Source organism: Marmota flaviventris, chromosome 5, assembly GCF_047511675.1.
Source record: "Marmota flaviventris isolate mMarFla1 chromosome 5, mMarFla1.hap1, whole genome shotgun sequence".
Taxonomy (NCBI): domain Eukaryota; kingdom Metazoa; phylum Chordata; class Mammalia; order Rodentia; family Sciuridae; genus Marmota; species Marmota flaviventris.
Genome location: NC_092502.1, coordinates 26,497,190 through 26,520,951, shown reverse-complemented (window position 1 = coordinate 26,520,951; position 23,762 = coordinate 26,497,190). Strand labels below are relative to the sequence as shown.

Genomic DNA, 23,762 nt, shown 5'->3' with positions numbered 1-23,762 from the left:
TTGCATTTGCCCTCTCCCCAGATCCTTGTATGTAAGCATCCTGACCTACTCTTATTGTGTTCTTTTGTTTGTTTGTTCTGGGTTTTTAAAAATTCATTCAATAGACTCTGTTATTGCTTGAGTTCCCCAATTTCCACTTCATGCCGTAAAGTTCTACCTTGGAGAGGGTGCACTCCTCATAGTATCTGCAGATCCAACAGGACACAGGACACACAGAAATGCGGTCCCCATAGTCAAGTTCTCCATTAGAGAGCTGTCCAACAACGGTCCTGTCTCTTATTCAACACCGTGCTGCTGAGAATCCTCGTGGGGCACTGGAACTGGAAGAAATTGCAGCCAGATCTTTTGTTTTACCAGTGAGGACCTTGAGGCTGGGAGACCAAGACCGGAAGGAACTTGTCAAGTTTGTAAAGAGCCACCCTCAGGGGTGGGCCTGGGCACTAGACCCCTGGAGGGCGGCTTTTCATCCCCTTTCTGCCTTTGTTCTGCAGACTTGGCTTGTGATGAGGTCAGAGTGCTTTTCCTCCCTTCCATCTCCGCTTCTCTGCATCTTTCCCCAGCTTTGGCAGAGGGAAAGCCAAGGCCCTCCTATCTTTATATGCAGTTCCTGCTTCCACGGGAGTCCTCGGGATGCTTTTCACAGTGCCACATACTCGCCTGGGGCATTCAAAGCTTGGATCCCAGTTGACAGTCAGTGAAGTGCTATGGCTGGGAACACTTTAAACTGTCCTAGCCTCAGAGAAGGTGAGAAGAAGGCAGGTGGGAAGCGGCTGTGATGTCCTACACTACAGAGGGTTGACAGAAGGAGAAGAAGACCTCAACAGTTTCCTTCTGCCCCCCCTGAGACCAAGGACACAAACACTTTTCATCTCACATGACAACTTCAGCTGTTTCCCAGAGACTAAGTAGAGGAGGATTCTGAAGCTGCACCCAGGTTCCATGTCAAAGAATGATGGGCTACAGCAGTGATCTGGCGTGGATCACGGCAGCACAAGGGAGCCCCCATGTGGGTGTGGGAGGTGTGGGTGTGGGCACGGTCCTTTTTGCTTTGAACTTTTGAAAACATCCTTGTCCTTCCAGACCCTCATCTTGGACATCTTCCCTGTTCTCCCTCTCAGGAAAGAATTGCTCCCTCCTCTGAATGTACAGAGCACCTCGTACTTCTACTGTGTAATTCATTTCTTTTTCTCTTAAAGAGCTCTTATTAATGGCTTCTGAACCTATCTTCCTCTCACATTAGATTGTGCCTCTTAAAGTGAAGATCCTGGTTTCTTCTTTTCCCCATAATGTATCACATAGGACATGCTGAATCGATCAGTGTTAATTACTCAGTGAATATATGATATTACTATGTTGCAAGGTAATTTAGCCTGGTGGTAAGGACTCTGGTTGTAGAATTAGACACACATGGGTGTGGATTCTAGCTCCACCATTATCAGTTCTGAAACTTCTATCCACCTCCCTCTTTTGTAAAATGGCATCTTCTAGGGCTGTTACAGAGATTAAAAGAGTTAAAGAATGCAAAATGTACAGTCCAGTTCCTAGCACCAAAAGGCTCAGGATATGCAAGGAGCTATTAATATTAGAATAATGAAAATAATAATGAATATTACCATCATTATCATTAGTTACCACTACTACCAGGTTCCCCAAATCCTCAATGAGCTCCCCTGTTTCCTTAGATAAATGAGGGAGATATAAAATAAATATATATTGAGAGAAAAATAAAAGCCCAAAACTGAGTCTGTGGATTGTTGCTCCAAACCACATGTGGTTTCTGTGAGCTGGAGGACACGTGAAATGTCTCTCCCTGAGACCCTCACCTAACAGTGGCCCTCTGGATCTGAGCCCCAGGATGACCAGAAATGGTCAACTCAACACAGTGAGGAAAGAAGTCCAAGCATCCCACATCAGGTCTTCAGAATGAGGCCCTACCTACTCATCCTCAAAACAATCCCATGCTGCAAAGGGTCCCAAGAAATAAATTCACAAAGATTCCACAGCTCTCATACCATGCCCTATACCATCCTTGCCTCCTCCTTACCTATCTTGGAAAAGGCACTGGGTGGGTGGGAGGGTGGGGGGTAGAAAGTCACCCTATAACCAACAGGTGGCCCCAGGTGGAGGTTAGATAGTAGCATGGCCATAGTAGTAGTGGTTTGGTGTGAGTGGTGGATCAATAATGGAATGCTTTGAGTGTGTCTAGAACCTTTGCAGGAAATCAAAACTTGAGATATCAACAGGTAGACTGTTAGTGCTAACACATTTCAGATCTGGAGACGACCATGATGGCCTAGTTCATGCCTGTCCTTTTACAGACAAAGCAACAAAGGCTCTTCACTAAAGGAAGTAAAGGGTGCACTGGCTTGTGTATTCATTTACTTGGCATTTATTGTACCTCACAGTATTGAGGACTGTGCTCAGTACCATGCATGCTCAGAAAAAATAAAAGAGTCTCTATCCTCTGATGCCTTCAGCCAAAGAGGGGGACAGTAACCACAAGCCAACTAATCACGAGTTTCAATAAAGTCTCTCGTAACCAACTTCTTTTCAACCAGCTCTTTGGAGGAGCTGAATTCCCACTCTTTGCACCCTAACTGATGCCCCTGGGGATCTACAAGCTCCTGGCCCATAGCCTCTTCTCCCAGACCAGAATGGAGGCCCCTAAGTTGCCCACATCAATTTAGTTGCGGTGCAATAGGTATCAATTCTGTTTTGTTTCCAAACCTATTTCTATTTCTATATTTTCATTATACTTGAGAAACATAACTAAAAATTATGTAAACTGGCAACATAGGAGTGCAAAAAAAACCATTCTATTTCTTTAGAAGCAAATGAATCACTAAAATGTTGTAATTTTAGGTACAGATAAGACAACTATTAAAGATTGAAGAAAAACACACCAACAAATTCTGTACTTAGACTTACTTTTATAAGTGTCTTCAAGTCCCAAGAGCATCAGAAGATGGATAAATACATTTGCACTTAGGTGATTTTAGCTGAAAAAAAAATTTGACTGCCATGAATCATTTTTTTGTGATTCTCCATTTTTTAAATTTTTTTCCAAGTAATCTAATTCTTGTCCCCATTGCATCAAATAAAAAGGGCTTCCACTATAATTACCACTTTATGATAAAGTGCATGAAGGAAACAAACTAAATGCTGTAACAGAAAACAGCAGGATGACCTATTTGGTATGGAAAGAAGGGCAGAAGCCAGCCAAGCCCAAGTGGGGGAGCAGAATTCTAAGCAGAGGGAACAGGACCCAGGAGGACCTTGTTATGTTGGAGGAACTGAAGCAGCAGATGAAGGAAAGGGAGATGATGGAGTTGTTCGGGTCAGCGGGGCTCCAAGCCCATCAGATGACTAGGTAGAGACCTGTGGACCACAGTATGAAGTCAGAGTCCTTAGGGGAACTGTCAGGGGGTCTGACTTCTGCTTTCAGAACATTCTGGCTGCTTTGTGGATGGGAGGTGGAAAAGAGAAAGTGGGCAAGGGCGAGACAGGGATAAAGTGATAAGGTCAATGACAAAGTGCCCTCAGTCTAGATGATAAGCAGACACAGAGCATAGGCCAGGGTGTAATGAGGATGGCAAGTGGGAACAGAGTCCCTGATTCCAGGATGTCATGGACATCGAGACCCATGATGCTCAAGTCCCTTCTATAACATGGCGCAGTGTTTGGATATAGCCTACCTACTTCCCACCATGGGCTGTAAATCATCCCGAGATCATTCATACCCAACACAGTGTAAATGCTGTGTAAATAGTTGTTATTCTGCGTTGTTTGGGAAATGATGACAAGAAAAAAAGTCTGTGTGTGTTCAGAAGAGAAAAAAAAATTAAAGGTATTTTCCATCCACATTTGGCCAAATCCACAGCTGGACGCAGAACACACAGATATAGAGGGCCAGAGGGCCGACTGTAGTACATAAATTTGTGATATAGAGAACTCATATCCATATTTCCTTTAGTCAGCCCATCCATGTGACCAAACTTCCAGCCAAATGTTTTTTAAGTATGAGTGTTCTGATAGGGAGAAAATTTCACCAGAAGTCAAGAAGCTTGGTTTAAAAAAAAAAAAAAAAAAGTTGTTCTGTTCTAGTTTGGTATTTATTGACTGTGCTCTAAGAGCAAGCTGTTTCACCCTTGGAAACTCCAAGGTTCAGCCCACCTCAGATTTGGATTGTGCAGTTTAACTAAAATGATGGCTTGTGCGTACACTACGCTTGACAGTGAATCCAGGAGTCTGGTGATCTTATTTCCTCCTTTGCTCCTCACTGCACGTAAGGTAGGTATTATCACCCTACCTTCACACCTGAGCAAGCCAACTTGCACACATCCAGCAGTCACTGAGTACTGCTCTCCCTGCCAGAGCTATGCTCTGAGATGTTAAAAACTAATTGGAACCAGCCTTTCCCTAAAGGCATTCACAGTCTGACAAAGAACACAGACATAAAAATGCTAAATTATGGAATATTGAGCAAGATAATTGCTAAGAGAGAAAGTGCATTGGAACCACAGAGAAGAAACTTAATAATTTTTTCCTTTGGGAAGGGTTGGTAGGTGTCCCACTGGAATCCGCCTCTGGCTGGGTCTTGAAGGATGTGTAGAAGTTTTCCAGGCATGAAGGGGCATTTTTAGGAGTGAATGCGGAGGCAGGGCAACCTGGAAGGAAATGGTTTACTGAGTGCCTCAATGTGGGTGGGGCCTCTCGGTGTCTGGTGGACTGAGCAGAATGAGGCTCGAGAGGTGAACTGGGGCCAGGAGGCTCTGCCCCAGGGAGCTCTCAGTGGGTGACTTATGCAAATGCAGGAAACAGCACATTTGCTCCACTTTCAGGCTTTCCTCAAATGCTCTCACCAGTTCCACGCTGCATATGTGCCGTGTTTCCGGCTCCCTCTTTCCTTGTTCACTGTTTTCCCCAGAATTAATTTGAATTTCAGCCCTGTCCCCTCACGCCCTCCTGGAGCTCTTCATTTTAGTGAGGGCATTCAAAGAAAACACTCCAGGACAGAAGAAATACTTTTCTTCTCAGAATTTCTCCCAGAATTCAAGGACCCCACACTGATTTTTAGGAAGCACCATTTCCGGATATGTTTTGAAAAACTTTGAAAAGTAATTCAAATGTTGGCACAGAGAGAAATGGACGCCAGGACATGCGGAGCAGCTGGGCTTTTGCTAAGGAGTTCCGGTTGGTGGAAAGGTGGCAGAATGAAGCGCCAGCACCAGGGCTGGGCAGCCTGGGTTCCCTGCATGCATGCTTCAACCCCTGCTCTAAAAGTGGTAAGGGAGAAAAATGGTACACCTAGACGCAGCACTTCCACACCAACCAAGAAATAAACTCCAAAAGGGGAAATGGACTCTTCTAAGGTCATGGAGAGAAGGAGAAGCTTGCTGGCTCATTCACTTGTTCATTGCACTCCACAAGTGTGATTTGGTGCCTCCCACATGCCAAGTGCTGTACTAGACGCTTGGACTCTTAACAGTAAATAAAGTAGACGTAATCCCTGCCCTAAAGGGGAGATAAGATTAAGCAAATAAAAAAGAAATCAAGCAGAATAGAGATAGAGATAAGCTATGATCAAAAGAAACCAGATACCGTGATGGAGAATAAAAGGGTGAGTTGTGTACTTCAGAGAGGGCCTCTCTGAAGAGGGAGCATTTAAGCTGAGACCTGAAGAATGAGAACAGTCAGCAATTGAAAGAGTGCTACAAGTGCTTTCAAGGGGAGAACAGCTTGTACACAATTCCCAGGGCAAGAAAATTTGGACCGTCCTGCAAGGTAGGAGAAAGACTGGGTGTAAAGGCCAGGCTGAAGGTGTGTGGAGAGCAGATGTGGCAGGAGAGACAGGCAGGGGTCAGAGTTCACAGCCTTAGATTTCAAAGTGCCTGTAATTATTGATAGATTCTTGATTGTTCTTCACATCCGTGTCAGAAAGGAAAGTCATGTTCATAGCAGGACTCCACTGGTCAAGCATGAGTTCCAAATGCCATGTTCTCAGCATGCATGGCTGAGACCACGGATTAAGATTGAAAAGAGAAATGATTCAGCTTTTCTTCTGGATCCACCCCTCCATTTGATTAGTGTTCTGGAAATCCGCCAAGGGCAGGGGTCAGATGGGAACTCAAACACAGAGGAAGTAGGATTTGGTTTCTGGTGATATCCTTTGATTTTAGAGACCCGGGACCTCTTGTCTTTGGTAGCCTTGTGTCTTCATTATCGTTCTTTCACCCTCCTCAGCAGATGCACCCTAGATGGAAGATGAATTTTGCTGATTTAGGGCATCCTTGGGCTGTCCTTGTGGATTTCGGTAAACTTTTGCCTTGATTGACAGATGCTGATCAAATTCACGGGTGCACAGCTCACTGTAGGCTTGCCGCTTGGGTTAGGAAAAGCCATTTGCAAGTATGATTTTCAGAGGAAAAGAATAGCAAATAAGAAACAAAAGATTTTTTTTTCTCCCACTCACTCAGGAAACCAGAATTAAGATAGCCAAAGGGAAAGTCTGGCTTCACTTAATGAATGATTTACCTGGCGTTCCTGTCGTAATGGTTCCTTAATGAACCCATGAGAGTGGCTTTGTGATCAGGGGACAGAACCAGAGGAAGGAGGAGCTCTGAAGCTGATCTTCCCACAACTCCTTTCCCTTGGCAAATGTCCTTGCTTTTAGTCCTTCTGTTCTGGCTGATACCTCTGCCAGTTCCCAGAGACTGCACAGGAGGCTGAGCTAGATGGATTTGATCCCCCTCAGGACTCTTCAAGGAATTCTGCTGCCTACCCACAAATGCGCTGTGTGGGCGTTCACCTCAGGATGGACTGCAGTCTCAACCTTGACCCCTGAGCTCAACCCAAGAATGAGCCTTGTGGACACCAGACTCAAATCCATACCCTCTTCTTCAAATTGCAAACAGAGCTCCTCACGCCACCTCCCCAAGGAGCCCCTGACCCAGCAGTCCTAACTGGGCCCCTCTCCTTGGCCCTGAGGGTCCAGCCACAGTGTGGTGAGCTCCATGGTATGAGTCTACTTTTTGAATAAACTTCTGAAAACACATTTCCTCTCATGACAGGGCATCCTTTGCCATCTCGTTAGAGTGTCCTTCAGCCGTGGGCAGTATCCCAACATCTTCTAGTTCAAAGCTGGCCTGGGCTCAGGGGAGGAATCCTGGAAATGAGAACCTCACATATGGTTGTCCTTGTGTCTGCAGTTGGATTGAGCTGTGGTTTGGATGTGAGGTGTCCCCCAAATCTCTGTTAATACAAGAGTATTCAGAGGAGCAATGATTAGATAGGAAGAGCTGTAACCTAATTAGTCCATCCTAGTTTGAACGGACTGACTGGCTGGTAGCTGTAGGCAAGAGGCCAGGGGAGGTGAGTCACTGGAGATGTGCCCTGGAAGGATGCGTCTTCCCTGAAGACCCTTTGTCTCCTCTTCCCCTGTCCCTCTCCCTCTCCCTCTCCCTCACCCCCTCTCTCCTGCCTGACCCTGCCATAAAAAGAGCCGTTTTCCCCTGCTGGGCCCCTTCCCCCATGATGCTCTGCCTCACCTTGGCCCCAGAGTAATGGAGTTGGCCATCTATGGACTGAAGCCTCTGAAACTATAAGCCCCAAATAATCTTTTCCTCCTCTAAAAGTTAGACACTAACTAAAACACTCTGAGAGCTTCAAGCTCTCATTGGCTCTTGTACAGAAGCCAGCTGGTGGAAGCCATTGAGACTTCAACCACTGGTTGTTTCAGGGTTCCTTTCCCTTGACTTCCTCATGTTATGACCAAAGAGAGAAACCACAGGAGAACCAGGAGGTATGGCAGAGGAAAGGGTTCAGACCTCTCTCCGTCATTCCCCAGCTGCTTTCCCATCTGTATGGGCTCAAGGATCACCATGCCTGCCCTAGTTACCTTCCTGTGTATTCACAGGAGAAAATGGATGTGAGAAAATTACTCACCCACTATCCTATGAGTTATTATTACCTTTACCAAATTGTTAGCACTTCCTCTTTCTTGCTATCCAGTATTAGACTAGCAGATAGTAGGAATTCCCAAACTATGTCCCACAGGCCAATTCAGCCTAATCCTATTTTTGTAAATAAAATTTTATTGAAACACAGAACACACTGATTTGTTTACCTATTGTCTTTGGATGTTTTTGTGCAGCAGGAACCATTGCAACAGAGACTATGTAACCCCAAAATCTAAGATATTGACTCTTTGGCTCTTTATGGGAAATGTTTACCAATGCCTGGCATAGATGGTGAGAGTGATGCCTCTCAAGTTGGAATTCTTGTGTTTGGACTCTTAATCTTCTGCTTAAACTATGTGATCTTGGGCAAGTTAATTAGCCTCGGGCTTCTATCTATAAAATGGGATAATAATGATATCCCTACACCACTCTGCTGAATGAGTATTAAGTGAGTAATTAATATAAAGAGCTTCTTTCGCATGGTGCCTGATGAATGGTAAGCACCAGTGTTGGCTGTTATTATCCAGGAGATGAAAGCTCTGTTTTGAGCCAATGGACTTTCAGGGGACCAGGTAGAATGGGTCACAGCACAGGTCATAGAGGGAGACACACCTGGATCCCTGTCTCAGATCTGTCACTTACCATGGGAATGACTCATGAAAGATTAATTGATTTCCCTGAACTTCAGCTTTATCACACATGGAACAGGGAAAAGATAAGAGGACATGGTAAGGAATAAATGATAAAATGCATGTGAAATGACTGAAATGGTATTTGGCACATAGTAAACATTTGATAGATGATATACCAATAATAATAAGTAAAAATGCCATTTTCCCAAGCGGTGCCAGCCATCTAGAACACATGATGGCTAGAAGTCCCCAGTGCACCAGCGCCACTTGAGTAGGAGGCCCTACTTGCAGCTGGTGATACACTGGACACCAGGTCCTGCACATTCCAAATACATACAAATTATATAAGGTATAAAGTGGAGTTGGTCAGATAGCTGTCTAGTAGGAGAAATTTTTTGTAGGCTGATGGTTCCTTTAGAAGAGACTTTTGAATTCTTATGTTTGAGTTTAATGATAGTCAAGGAAGATGATGTGCACAGTTGTATCATTATATGAACTATGTCTGGAAGATCCTCTTCACATATTAGTATGTGAATACAAGTGATGCGCAGCAGTTGGCCATGCAGGGTGAAAATGATATCTGAAGGGTTGAATTATGTAATGGGATATGAACCTTCTTGCCTAGAGAGCGTGGTTGAGGAGATGGTGTGTTGTGAGTGCTGCATTAAGGTTGGCTGGGCTTCATTCCCAGCCTCAGAGCACATCTCTCATCATCTGTTGGCCTATGCTAAAAGGGAGTGACCACATGAGTGAGTGACCTATGCACAGGGGATATTGCATATCTCCCAAACCCATGGATATGAAATGATCCGTCTCATTTAGAAGGATGTAAAACAAGTAACAACAACAAGAATTTTTGTTTATTTCTTTACCAAGCTCTATATGAGATAAATCACATTGTATGTATCACGAAAAATGATAGACTCAGAAGGCCACTACCTTCAAAGGAGCTTACATCTCAGTTGTGGGTGAAAATATTTAAGTACACAAAATTATGTTATATTATAAAACAAATGAGTCCAATCATGGAAGAAATACCATGGAAGAAATATGGGCTTAGTTGTCAACAATAGCATCTATGGATTAATATAGATAATTAATGCAGGTGAATGATTTCTATTTAGTCTTTCTTTCATTTATTCACATACTGGTGATACCCTGAAGAAACTGTCCATGAATTCCTGAATGCTAGATAGATTCCCAGAGCTGCCACATTTTCTGTCTTCTCTGAGGTCCACTTTTTGTAGCTGAGACTCCCTCGTAGCCTGCAAACAAATGTCATCCTTAGTCATCCTCCATTGATTTCTGTTCTTGAAATCAAAGAACCCAGCCATAAGATAGGTATGTTAGAGATTGACAGACAGACAGACACACACACACACACACACACACACACAGATACACACACACAAGCGATTAACAGATGCACACTTCTATGGACATTGAAAAGCAGGGTAGAGACCCTTAGTTCACAGCTAGGACTGGGAAGGCATAAGGACCTTCCCAGAAGGTGGCATTTAAGCAGAACCTTTAGAGAGCAGAACAGACTTGGAAAGGAAGACGACAGGAGGCAGGAGGGTGGGCAGGAGGGAGCAAGAGCAGCAGTTTCAGGCCAGAGCCTAAAGCCTAGAAACATCCAAGGACCAGCAGCATCTACCCTGGAACCCCGTGAACTCACTACCATATGTTGGTAGTTCCATCACACTTGAGAAGAAAATGTTCTCCTTCTCATTTTCCTAGTTATCCCATTGAGCCAGAATAGCCTCTCTCTCCACTGTGTCTCTTGGGCATTGACTTGAGCTCCACAAGGACCCAAGCCACACCTGGAGCACTATATGCCCAGAGCAGCATTGATTTTACTCAGAGAGTTACAGAACCGCTTTCTTTTCCTCTTCATCTCTACTGCTTTCCTTCTTTCTCCCTGTCCTGTGTGGACCTGGGTCTTTTTGTCTTTTGTTTCTCAAGCTCATCAGTCCTGAGCCCTGTAATTCCTTCTACCCAAAACTCTGGCCCTTTGCCTGGACATACCTTTGAAAGGCTCATTTCTCAACTCGAATATGAGTGCCACAGAGAAGGACTCCTAGAGTAGCCAGACTCCTTCACATCACCTAACTTTATTTTCTTTGTAGTACTTGCAGCATCCAAAATGATCTTGTTTATTAATATGTCATCTTGACCCCTTCTAGAACCTAAACTCCATGACAGCAGGGACTTTTCTTATTCAGCACTGTATCTCCATGGCAGCTGCTTCCTATCTAACCTATACTACATCTGTTGGGTGGATGGATGGATGGATGGATGGGTGGGTGGATAAAGAAGAATGGCAAGAAGAAAGAGCAAATTTTCATCTGAACTCATTAGAACTACACATTCCTAATGAGTTCAAAAAGTTCTATTAGAGATGTTTCAGGAAGGAAGGACCCAAGAAAGGAGAGAAGGGCAAGTTTAACATGAGCCCCATTGGATAGATGGAGCAGATGCAGCTCAGTGGGGGAAAGGGGCTTGTTCACTAAAGCAGATTTGCTTCTTAGCAGTTACTTCTCCAGAACTATGTCAGGCATCAAGGAGTTTGCTGTAACCCAAACCACAGTCCATCTGCTTGCCCTTCCTCCATGCCCTTGGCTTCACATATGTCAGCCCCCACAGTGAGCCTAAATTCCAGACCAGTGAACCCAGCCTGTGTGCTCATTCTTAGCCTCGAACACAATGTCACATCTCATTGACTTTCAGTGCTTGGTAATTAATATCCCTGTTTAATAATAAATACACAAATCAGGGCAGGAGAGGATGGCTCCTCTTCTGCATCTCCCTTGCAGCCATTTCCCAGCTGGTCTCTAGAGCCCAGGGGATGATGAGAGGTCCCAGGAAAGTGGAGATGAATCCAAAGCCAAAGGGAACTGCAACACAGGCACGTGACTTGGCAGCTCAACTTCTCCAGTCCTGTCCAAATCCTAGGCAATCTGGTACCCATGTGTCCCCTGTGCTACGCCACACTGCTTGCTCCAGGTGTGCATTAGTGGCTCTAATGTTCTCTTCTTTCCCAGCTCATGCAGAACCTTTGGATCAACTGGTCCCTCTATCTGGATACAGACGCAAAGTGCTGAGCACCATGCTTGGACTGTAGCAGTAACTCAGTAAACACTGGCTACAACAGCAGCTATAACCATTTGTTCGAAAGTTGACCCCCTTGTTAATCCATCAAATTACCCTTTATTTCCTTGATGTCCAACTTACTGAACTCACGTGCAAGCTCCGTAAAGGCAGAGAACGTGTCTGTCTTGTGTCATTGCAGTATCCCAATTCTCTGGCAATATGAATTTCTGGCACCCAGTAAATATTTGTTGAATTTATTAAATGAGTGATAAGATTTTTATCTAGAGAATGCCAGAGAAGCCCTGGACATGTCTCAAAATCCTAAATGAATATGACACGTTTTAGAAGGAATGGGGACAATTTGTATCTATCATGGTAATTTTTTTCATATCAGCATTGTAACTAGGATGCAAGAGGGTATAAAAAGGAGACGGAAGGGCACTCTTACTCTTTCCTACGTGTCGGAAATAAAGCACATTTTGGGTCAAAACATTAGAGTCAGAGGATCAACTTCCACCACTCAGCATAGAATCATTCAGGGAGAGACAAGAGGGTCCAAAAGATGCCCATCCACACACGCTCACTCTGTCCCTCCCCCGGTGAAGCTGTCCCACCACTTCATTATCTACTATTTACCACGAGGCTGACACATTTCCAGGGACTGAAGCCAGGAGCTGAGGAGACAGGTCGGTGTGAGAGCCCTTAAATGAAGTGACAATAAAAAAGGAGTTGCTAATACCAGGAGTTCCCTCCCTGGGAGGGAGCTGTCAAGGCTGGTGCCCAGGGCTGTGAGATTTATTGATACTAAGTGGATGGTGCCTTAACCAGGAGTGATTATCAAAGATGTCTGAGTGCACTGAGGGTGGAATTGGATGCCTGCTCCATGCAGGGGGCGGGGGGGTTCCCTGCCCTTCAGCTCCTGCCCTCGTGCCTCCCCAAGAGGGAATTCCTGGCCTCATTTTTTATTTGCGCTGATTGTTGGACACATTCTGCTACAGAATCTCTTGGAGGCAAGGACCTTGGGACCTGACACTCTGGCAGGATTCCCTGAATATGTGCATCTTTTTTTTTTTCCTTTCTCTACCAGCTCTTTGCTATCGCCATTCCTTATCCCTGGACTTCTTTTCATGAGCCAGTAACTGCACTCAACACCCTCTCCTGACTGGCTCCTGCTTAGCTAGCTCCTGTTGAAGCTGGTCCTTCCTCTTGGAAGCCTTCTTTGAGCTACCCAAAGGCTAAGGCTAGGTGTCCTGCCTGAACCCAGAACTGATCCCTGCTAAGGCACTTGGACTGAATTCCAGTCATCAGGCTGGTTGTTAGTATCTCCCGCTGTCAAGGTGACAGTTCTTGAGGTCGGGCCTTGCCTGCTTCACCAATGCATTCCCCTTTGTCTGACACAGTGTCTGACCTAGTTAGGTGCTGGGTGTGGAGTGGTAGTGGAATGGGTTCATGGACTCATGGGTAAGCAAAGGAAAAGATAGATGTGTGTACATGAGCTCTTCCCAGGGGAGGAGGGAGACATCAGACCTCAACCAGGTTCGTTTATTTGTTGGTTTTAATATGTGCACCTCATGGACCATGATGTGACGATGCCTCTGTAACTGGCAGCGGGGGAAGTAGAAAGCTACATGAGAGGGTTTTCCAGAAACCAGAGCAGAGACTGCTTCCCTCCAGCCTTGTGGAAGGAGAAGGCAACGTATCACCCACATCAAAGTTCAAGTTCCACAGCCTCATGGTGGCGTTCAGATCTCTTGCTTGTGCCTGTCCTGGGTCTTGTTTCCCTAGTTTGTAACCAGCATCATGGGATGTGGGCAGAGTTAACAAAAGCAAACATCCTTGCACCACCCGTGGTCCTCCTTGCTTGATGTCAGCTCCTATAGCACCTGTCAGAAGGTTCCAGAGACACCACTGCCTTCCTAAGCAGAGGATCCCACACGTGGTTCAGCCTACGCTGAACCAGCCTCAACATGAGGATACCGTGACTTGGCCAGTACACCACAGGGTTCTGGTTCTGCTCTTGAACATTCCCACTTCTTCCTCCACTGCTTGCCCTGTCGGACCATGCATTCTCCACCCCTGGTTCCCTTTCTGATGTGCCTCATTTTGACTCATCTGTACTAAGTAACTAATTTCACATGGCTGGTTGGGAACCATATCATAAATAAAACCCATCTAGATTTTGTGCTAGGATTTTTGTCACAACAGAATCCAACAGCTCAGAGCCTTCATTACTTTTTGCAATGGAAAAAGTGCACCTGAGGTCGCTAAAAGTTGGGCCAGCAAATAGCTAAAATGCTGTTGAATCAGTAAACATTTTCCAGTCAATTAGGCTAGACTCTAGACTGTTGGAGCCTGGAGGGTGTCAAAAGTTGCAGGAGTCTAAACCTTTGTTTTTCAGATGAAAAGAATCCCAGGAGAGTGCGGGGATTTGCTCTGCAGTGATTAAGACAAAAGGAGAATCCTCCAGGTCTCCCGACATCTAGTCTAGTACTTTTTTCTACAGTACCATGTTATCTTTTCTGATTGCATATTTATTACGACACATTCAATGAAGTGCCTGACAAATGGTAATTGTATTTCCCAACCCTTACCTAAAGACTGTGCTTGGGCCTTGGGCTTGCAGAGTCTCTCTCTCTCTCTCTCTCTCTCTCTCTCTCTCTCTCAGCTGAAATGAGGAGACAGCTTGAAGGTCAAATGCTCAGAAACTCTGGGAGCCAGGACCCACTCAGGTGTGAATCCAGGTCAGGTTAGCCCCAAGCCATGCTCTTTTAGGGAGCAGCAGGAAAATTCACCTTAGCTTAAAAAGGACAAAGCAGAAAAGAGATTTGTAGAAGAGAAAAACAGGGAGATGATATGAGATGAAACAATAAATAATAAAATCCTTTCCTTCTGTGTGTCTGAGGATGTGATCATGTCTGTCTGCTCCTGTTTCTTCCACCCTCGTCCCAACTTTTCCTCCTCTACTTCTAAAGTCCTAGCAAGAATCACCAGCCAGGTGGGTCCCAGAGGCCTCACTTGAAGACAAGTAGGTGACATGAGGGGATAGATCTGGAACATCAGGCTTATATCCCACAGGACGATATTTTGCTGCAGCAAAGGCAGAGAAGGGATCTTAAAATACCATGCACAGTGTATGATATTTTAAAAGGATTTATGGTCTCCCTGTGCCCACTTACCCCTGTAAGATGGATGGTGCATTTTTAAAAATCTATATTTAACACAGGAGGATAATATACAGGGTTTGTTTCCTGGTACAGAATCCATATTTATGGAAATCTTGATTCTAGTAATTACAATAGACATTTAAAGATAGCGCCTACTGTGGACTGCGAGCAGTGTCCTCTTTAGGGTGAAGGAGAAATCAGTGTGAGGGGTAGAGGATACATAGCTACCTTAGAAGAAAGCTACCCAGACCAGGAGAAGGGAGACCAGAGGCCCCAACAGTCTCCTCTGTGTGAGTCCAACTTTTCCATCAGCCACTGGGGTCATGTGACCTTCTCATCAAGAATGCATCATTCATTTATTCTTCAAACATTTATTAAGCACATACCATTTTCCCAGTGCACGACACCAGCCTTGGGGCACAAGCAAGATCCTTATTTTCAGGGAATTTGCATTTGCCCAAGCCACCACAGATAGATAGATGATAGAAAGATATATATGTAAACTCAGAAAAATATTTTAGATGATAATGATTAAAGTATGGGAAATAAGACAAAGTGATATGATGGAGACCAATAGGAGTGAGGGGTGAGGGAAGGAAGATCAGCTCACTGTTTTGAGGAGGTGATGAAGGAAGGGTTATTCGAGGAAGTGAGACAAGAGCTGAGGTACACCTGCTGCAAAGGTGTGGTCTCTGCAAGGAGATTGGGGAACAGCATTACAGGCAGGAAGGGAACAGCATGCACAGTGTCTTGGCAGAATGAACTCAGACCCCCCAGAAGAAGAGAGTAGAGGCCATGTGGACAGGGCAGGCAACAAAAGAAGGATGTGTTATATAGGAAAGTTCAGTGGGATAAGTTATTCAAGCCACATATCATGGTCAGATATATGAGGATTGTTTTTTCCCCCTTGTGCAATGAGAAATCTCAAAACTCTTTGAGGTTTTGCATAAGGAAGTGAAACAATGTATTTTGTTTAGTTTTAATTAATGCTTCTAGGTGGAGAATGGATTTCATTGCTAAATATCAAATATCATAAAGCTTGAGGCCATGAATACCATCTTCACGTATCAGGAGAGCCATAGAGTGGATTAAAAGCAAGTATTCTGTGAGGTTCTGGCTTCAAAGAGCAGTCTGTCAGTGGCCAGGCACCTGAAGAGGTAGTGAGTCCTTAGAAACTGGAAGTTTGCAAGCAGATGTTACTGATGGCTGCTGGTTTCCTGTAAATGGCGTGCTCATTTTTAGTAGGAGTTGGACAGATGACTCAGGTGGCTGAGTTGGCATCTCTTAAGAAACATTGATCTTTTAAGTCCACTATCTGTAGGGACTTATTGAGAACTCACAAAAGACCATTTGGCCCCAAGGCTAACTGCATTCTTTATTGCAACATGACCCAAAGGATCTTCATATCCACATTAAAAGTATGAGCCAAAAAGAGATCCTAGGGGCAAATCAATTAGGTAAACTCTAGATTAAAGTTGAACAAGACACCTCACAATCCTTTATGTAGCTAGTGTGCATATGAAACTCCAAGACAGGGACAGGGCACACAATATTTCCCAATTTATTTGACCAAACAAGACTTTTCTTGTTCAAAGATTCTCATCTTGTGGAACTAATGATTCATCGGACACATCTTGGAGACCCCAAGTTAAAGGTCACATCCTGTCATGAGCAGGTGATGTGGTAGGAAACAAAAGATCTAAGAGCATTAACTTTAGCATTAACTTTTCATCTTAAAAGAAAAAAATAATACCTGATAATATCCAAGTTATAAGGTGGTAATGAGGGTTAAAAGCCCAATATATATGAAAGGAGTGCAGAATACTCTTATGATGATGAAGAAGCTGATGTTCCTCACTATTCACATTGAGAGGGTAATTTTCAGGCACTGGGGATAACTTTTGGTTTGGTTCCCTTATAGGGGCAAAGACTGTGAACTCTATCCCATATCAGATAGTAAAATTGGGTTTAGGAACTGACTGACTGAGAGTTCAATCCCGGGCCCTTGGTCTTATTAGCATTATATTCTAACCAGCAATGTCATCAACCACAAACCAGGACTGATAACCGCGCTGGGATCCTACAAAGTGGATCCTGGGGGGATGTTCACACAGCTAAGCTATTTCTATGTCTGAGACACTGGGGGTCCTGAAAATCAGCCAACGGGAGTACAAACACCAAATGAGATCAACAGAGAAGTGTACAAGGAGAGCCACAGGCTAGGCTGGGAAAATCAACACTTGTCTCCTTAAACATGTATCAAAAGCAACAGCCAGGAGACATCCTTCTTCCTATAGCCTTTTTCTTTAAATATTTTGCCTGGTAGTGACGATCAATGAAAATGTAAAGATCGCTGGATGAAAAGTCAAGAGATCTGCCCGACTCAGATTTGCACTAGATGTGCTACTTGAATGTATCCATTAACTTTCTGATCCTTGGTTTCCCCCTTTAGAAAAAGGACCCAATCATCCCTTTCTTGCATTAACAGGGCAATTATAGAGACAAAGTGAGATCACATAGTAAAACACTTCGTATACATGATTACTATAATTAGTAACCATGATAGCATCCAGCACGTAATAGGCACTGGATTTAAACAGATGGCTGGGAGATTAGACAGATGAATGGGTGAACAGGAGGGAGAGATGGACAGGTGAATAGATTGGTGTATTGCAGGCATGGGTGGATGGATTGGTTTGATGGATGGGTGGATGGCTAGATAATAGATGGTAGACAGGCGATGGGTTGGATGGATTTGTTTTTCAGCTCTCTGACAACTGGTTTACAGCATCTCCTATCCATCCATTAATCCTTCTCTCTTTCTCTTCTAGTCTGTTCCCAGTTCTCCAAAGGAGTCTACGCCATCTTTGGGTTCTATGAACGAAGGACTGTCAATATGTTAACCTCCTTTTGCGGGGCCCTCCACGTGTGCTTCATTACGCCGAGCTTTCCTGTTGACACATCCAATCAGTTTGTCCTCCAGCTGCGCCCTGAACTGCAGGATGCCCTCATCAGCATCATTGACCATTACAAGTGGCAGAAATTTGTCTACATTTATGATGCCGACCGGGGTAAGCCAAGGATTAGGGAAGGAGGTTGTTAAGCGATGGAGAGAAAACGATCAGCTAGAGGAAAAATAATGCCACCCTGTCCCTTTGGAAAACACATGGACATGATCCAAAATGCTTTCCTTCTGTGGAAGGGTGTATCAGTAGCTAATCTTTAACCCACAGTGTGGAAACACACCTTTTAGGAGAGTAATCCTCTTAACACACCAGTCCTTCTGTTGCTCACCAGACTCCTGGGTTCTCTCCCCCTCTGTGCCTTAGTTTTAAGACTACATAATGTGGATAAAATTCTCTGTGTCTCATTGCCTCATCTCTATAATAAAGGCAAAAAGTCTCTGCTTCATAAACGTGTAAATGAGATGATGACTAGGAAGTGCTTGTTTGGTGCCTATGACCTGATAAATTTTCAAAAATCTCCATATATTTTAGCTTCTATCATCATCATCATCATCATCATCATCATCATCATCATCCCTCTCAGAGCTTTGTAATTTCTGCCTCCTTTGAATTTTACATCACACTTTCCAAATCAGTGTCTCCTATACATTTTTCTTCCCCTTGCCTTTGCTCATGCTACTTCCTGTCTGGAATGCACTTCCTTCTCACATCTACCTTTATAAATCCCTCCCCTCTTTTACAGCATGCTCAAACCCCACTTTCTCTAGTCCCTGGGCTTTTGCTTTGTGACCTTAGACAAATGACAAGTTCTCTCTGAGCCTCAATTTCCACATCTGTAAAATGATATTAGAATAGTGCCTACCTCACAAAATTCAGTGATTTGAAGTACAGAAAGCTAGTAGATAATGCCAAACACATAGTAGATTTTCAGGACACATGAGGCTCAAACACACTCAACAACATGTACTGAAGGCATAACCGAATCAATCTATAGATGATTTTGAGGTCAGGCACCATATTGGTCAGTACAGAAGGGATTAGCAGTGTTACTGGGAGTTGGATATGAGATACATATAAAAGATTAATAGTGCAAGAGCAAATGTGATAGGCCGAATAATTACCTTCTTGAAAAGATATCCATTTCCTCATCCCTGAACCTGAATGTGTGTTTTTGTTATGTGGCAAAGGAGAATTAAGTTTATAGATGAAATTAACTGACCTTTTTATAAGGAGCTTTTCCTGGGTTCTTGGATGGAATCACAAAGTTCCTTAACTGTTAAAGTAAGAGACAGGAGAGTCAGTGTCAGAGTGATGGGAGAAAGACCTGGTCACCATTGCTGGCTTCAGAGATGAAGCCAAGGGATGTAGGCAGCTTCTAGAAGCTGGAAAGGCAAGAAAACAGTTTCTGTCCTAGAACCTTCATAAAGCCAACACCCTCATTTTAGCACAAGGATACCCATCTCCAGCATCTGACATCCAGAAGTATAAGATGATAAATCTGTGTTGTGTTAAGCCACAAAGCTTGTGGTAATTTTGTTACAGCAGCAATTAGAAACTAATACACCATCTCAGTTTCAAAGATGGAACTCAACGGTATTGAGGAACAGGCTTCTTCCTTTCATTTAACTGAATCAGAAGAGAGTAGTTAAATTCAGTGCACATTTATTGACCACCTACTGGGTGACAAAGTGTTAGTGATATATCGAGGGCACATCAAACATCCACAAGTTTGATCAACAGTTCTTAGGTGTCTCTTTAGATGCCAGATTGGTTCATTTAGTAAACATTTACTGAATGCCCCAAAATAATAACAGCTAACATGTATAAAACCCTTAAAGATATAAAGATTCATTTTACCTTTGAAGAAACTAAAGTTTGCTGAGGCAAATGAACCTGTACAAGATCATGTACCTGATATGCCGAATTTGAACCTCAGATTGTCTCTGCTGTTTAGCGTGTCCTGGGAACAGAAACACAAGAGACCCCGTGCCTGTGCTCATGAAGTCCAGCCTTGCACAGTGAAAGAAAGCTGGAGCTGGGCTTGGCAGAGCCATGGGGTTGAGGGTAGAGAAAGGACAGTGCTTGGTGGAAGTGGGGTGGTACCTTCTGATGCTGACAGCCACTTCTCTGTGCTACCTGTCCCACCTCCAGGTTTGTCCGTCCTGCAGAAAGTCCTGGACACAGCCGCAGAGAAGAACTGGCAGGTGACAGCAGTCAACATTTTGACAACCACAGAAGAAGGATACCGGATGCTCTTTCAGGATCTGGAGAAGAAAAAGGAACGTCTGGTGGTGGTGGACTGTGAATCCGAGCGCCTCAATGCCATCCTGGGCCAGGTAGTGGAGAGAGCGGGGACTGGGGCAGGGACTGGAGATGATCCAGGGACAGCCAGACGACACATTTTTGCCGTGGGTGTTATAAAGAGGGCTAAAGGAGAGTTCTTAGAGATGAGATTAGATGCCTTCCATTTCACATTCTGTAAAATTCATAAAATTCAGTTCTGAAATTCCTTGAAGTAGCATAAACAATGAGAACCTTGATACCGAGCTTCAAATGATTCTCAGATGGATGGACCAAAAATTTACCTCCAGTGTTTCCCTTTACTGTTAAAAAATAAACTACACTGCATTTACAGCTCACCAAGTGCCATATCACATCAGGAGCATGGACTGCAGAGCCAGCTTCCTGCATTCAGCCCCAGGCTGTGTCTCTCACTGATCCGGCATTTGGTATCTCATCGCTTTGGCCCACTGACCTGTTTTTAAGAGTCTAAGGAAGCAGCAGCCTCCTCTCTCCTGTTTCCTTGCACGTGGTCTTGCCTCTGAGAAATCAACTGTGTATTCTATGAATAGGCACTGTGACCTCAGTGGTTTTTAGACAGAAACTGTAATTCCTCTGGTCTCAGAACTTAAAGCACGTGCCTGCCACGGACTTAGTAGGCCTTTGAGGAGACGGCTTGTCTTTCCAAACTACATTTGTGAATCCTGAGGAGTTAGCAAGGAAGAAGATTTGCAATCATTTTTGAAAAGAGCCATATAATAGAAGATGGTAACTTTAGATACTTGACAATATGACAAGGCTCCTTAATGGCTCTCAAGACCCTAGGGGCCCCCCACAGGGAATCTCAGCACCAACTCAGCAGAAGCCTCAGCAACAGAACAAGGAGAGAGTCTGAAAGTCATGAATTCTTGAAGGCATTAACTTTGTGTGTTCTACTTTATCATGTGTGGATTTGACTTTCGCTCTTGAAAAGAGAAATCAGCAAAAAATATTTCTATTGAGATACAAGTCCTCTGGGCTCGAATCGGGGATTTGAGTCTAGTATTTAAGTGAAGCCATACATGATGATGATTAGAAACAAAAACTCTGGAAACAGACCAGATGGGGTTCAAATCCCAGCTCCAGTGCTAACTAGCTTTGTGACCTTGGGCCAGGTTGTTAATCTTTCTACCTCTCCGGTTCCCACACTATAAGTTGGGAATACTGATAACAACCTCTTTTAGAATACATGTGAGGAATAACAGCATCAAATCAGTTCATATGAAGTACTTAGAAAAGAGCCCCCACTAGGAAGTGATACATGTAAACATTTGCTTATTTTCACTAGGCAGAGGGTCAATGAGTGCTGGCTTCTTTAGTCACTTCCATCTTTGAAAATGAACCAATCTATCTGCAAAATAGAAATGAAGGACCCTGCTCCACAAAACTGATATAAAAAACTGAAATGAGATAGGAGACGGAGAATGCAATGAATAACAAGTGGTGTCCTTAACAGAGGGATGACTTTTCCTTTATGCTGCTGTGTCTTGAGGGCTGACAGTACACCACACACCATCTCATACCCTTTCCAGGCACAATCACCTTCCCACTCACACCAACTCTATGAATCAGCCCCTAAAAAATGACATATTTTATAGATGAAGAAAAGAGGGATTATACTTGCCTGAGGTCTCACTGCTGACGTATAAGAAAATCAGGAAGTCAAATCCAGCTGCATTTGGTTCTGGGGGGCCCAACCTATCAAAAATACAATTCTTCTGCCTCTACATCTATAGCTACCTCCTCTGTCAAAGGGCGCATTTGTTTTTTATAAGGTGGTGAATTGTTTGTAAGCGTGATTTAGATTGTAGTTTATTTATACTCTTTTCTAATTATTTCATTCTTCACCGAAGATTTGAAAGGATCTTACAGATCACTTGATTGATTGCTTATGCTCACATTTTACCAGTGAGGTGACGATGTTCAAATTGAATGATTTGCCTTGGGCTCAGACGAGTTCTTAGTGATAGTGCTCAGTCTACAACTTCCATCTCTGATTTGCAAGCTGACACTGTTGGCACCATCCAAGATGATCTCACATTCAGTAACGAAAGTCTTCTCGGTCTAATATAAAATGTTCTGTCTGTCCAAAAGGAGGTAGTGATTTTAAATTTCAAATAGGAAATTCATTGTGGGCTTCTCTCTCCAGCCCCCCAGCTAGAATGTAAGCTCTATGAAGACAGGGATTTTTTTTTTAATTTTATTTTCTTCTGTATCCATAGTTCCTTGAACAGGGCTTCCTTAAATATTCAATATCTATGTTTTGAGTGAATTGAAAGAAAAAGAAATTGATGAAGGCTCTAAGAAAAATCTCAGGTGTGAACTGTGTCTGGATTTCTCCAGGTGGCCATAGGCCAAATAAGAGCCTGTAGGTGAAGGAAAGGCTGAGTTGGGAGGCCCAGAGGGCAGGTGAAGACCCAGGTTCACAGCATGGTTAGCAGGCTGAGTGAAGGATGCTGGGTATGTACTAGAGATGACTGCAGGTAGCACAGCACAGGAGTGAATATCCTTGGGAACCGTTCTAAAGAGATAGAGGTTTGTTGTATAAACAGTGGGAAGTCAGTGAAGGTTTATGAACAAGAAATAGCATTGTTAGAATGTTATGCCTTATCAATAAATAAGACACCAAATTATATAATGCAGTCATTAAGTATAGAAGGAACAAGAGGAGACAGTAGAAGAGAACCACTTGGGTGCTATTCATCACATGGCCCTGTTTTATTGTCTTCATGGTGCGTCTCACCTGCTGAAATCGCATTCATTTGTCTATTTATATATTTACCATCTGGCTCCCTACTAAAACAGCAACTCGGCTCAATGAGGTCATGGGGACCTTGCTTTATTTGTTCTTAAGTGCATAACATAACACATTGTATAATGCCTGGCATCTAGTCTATGTTCAATAAACATTCATTGAACAGATTAATTAGTCATAGAAGACTTTACAGAGGAGTTGAGATGAAAGCTTTGCCATAAAAGATAAATAATCAAAGAGAGGAGTCAAGGCCATTCCGATGCAAAGATGGTGAAAGCAGGTGATATCGTGGAAATGAAATTTGAGTCGATGAGGTCATGGAGGTGAGGTGGAATTGCACATCTCATTTATAACACATTTCTCTGTTTGTAACTGTTTGTGCATTTATCTGCTTATCTGTTTATGAGGGATCCCCTCCCAGTTGGGCGTAGCCTCTTGCAGGGGAGGCTGTATGCTGGTTTCCCCCAGCACACATGATGTTGCCAGCAGGGTGCTTCATGCATAGTAAGCAATTAATTAATATTTGTTAAATGAAGTTAGTGAAGGAGGGAAAGCAGGTCAACAGATAGGTAATGAAAAAATGGACCGGAATGTCAGTATGAGGTAGGACTACACAAAATCACTAATTTTTGTTGGTCAAAAGTCATCAATTCTTTGTTTTTTTCCTATGCATCCATCTGAACTTTCATCTTGCATAGAACTATACTCCTCCACTGTCTGAATGTGGTGGTTTCTGAAACATCATTTATTTGTTATTCTGGGTTTATTAAAAGTTGAATAGGTTTTTTGATAACGGTATCTCATTGTCGAAGGGGCAGCAAAGCATTTGACAAGAAGATAAAAAAAGTAATGAAGAATGATTAATAAAACTATCA

The 23,762-nt window shown here is 43.6% G+C and overlaps 1 protein-coding gene across 4 annotated transcripts in view; it reads left to right on the top strand.

Annotated features, from left to right (window-relative positions):
* Window positions 1–23,762, top strand: part of Gria1 (glutamate ionotropic receptor AMPA type subunit 1) — a 298,993-nt gene that overhangs the window by 137,091 nt on the left and 138,140 nt on the right. For 3 of the 4 annotated variants that reach the window (XM_027938605.2, XM_027938604.2, XM_027938603.2), the window contains exons 3-4: window positions 17,679–17,918; window positions 19,965–20,149. In XM_027938605.2, coding sequence (XP_027794406.1) covers window positions 17,679–17,918; window positions 19,965–20,149 — 425 coding nt within the window. The remainder of the gene's footprint in view (window positions 1–17,678; window positions 17,919–19,964; window positions 20,150–23,762) is intronic. The other variant, XM_027938610.2, reaches the window with a different exon arrangement.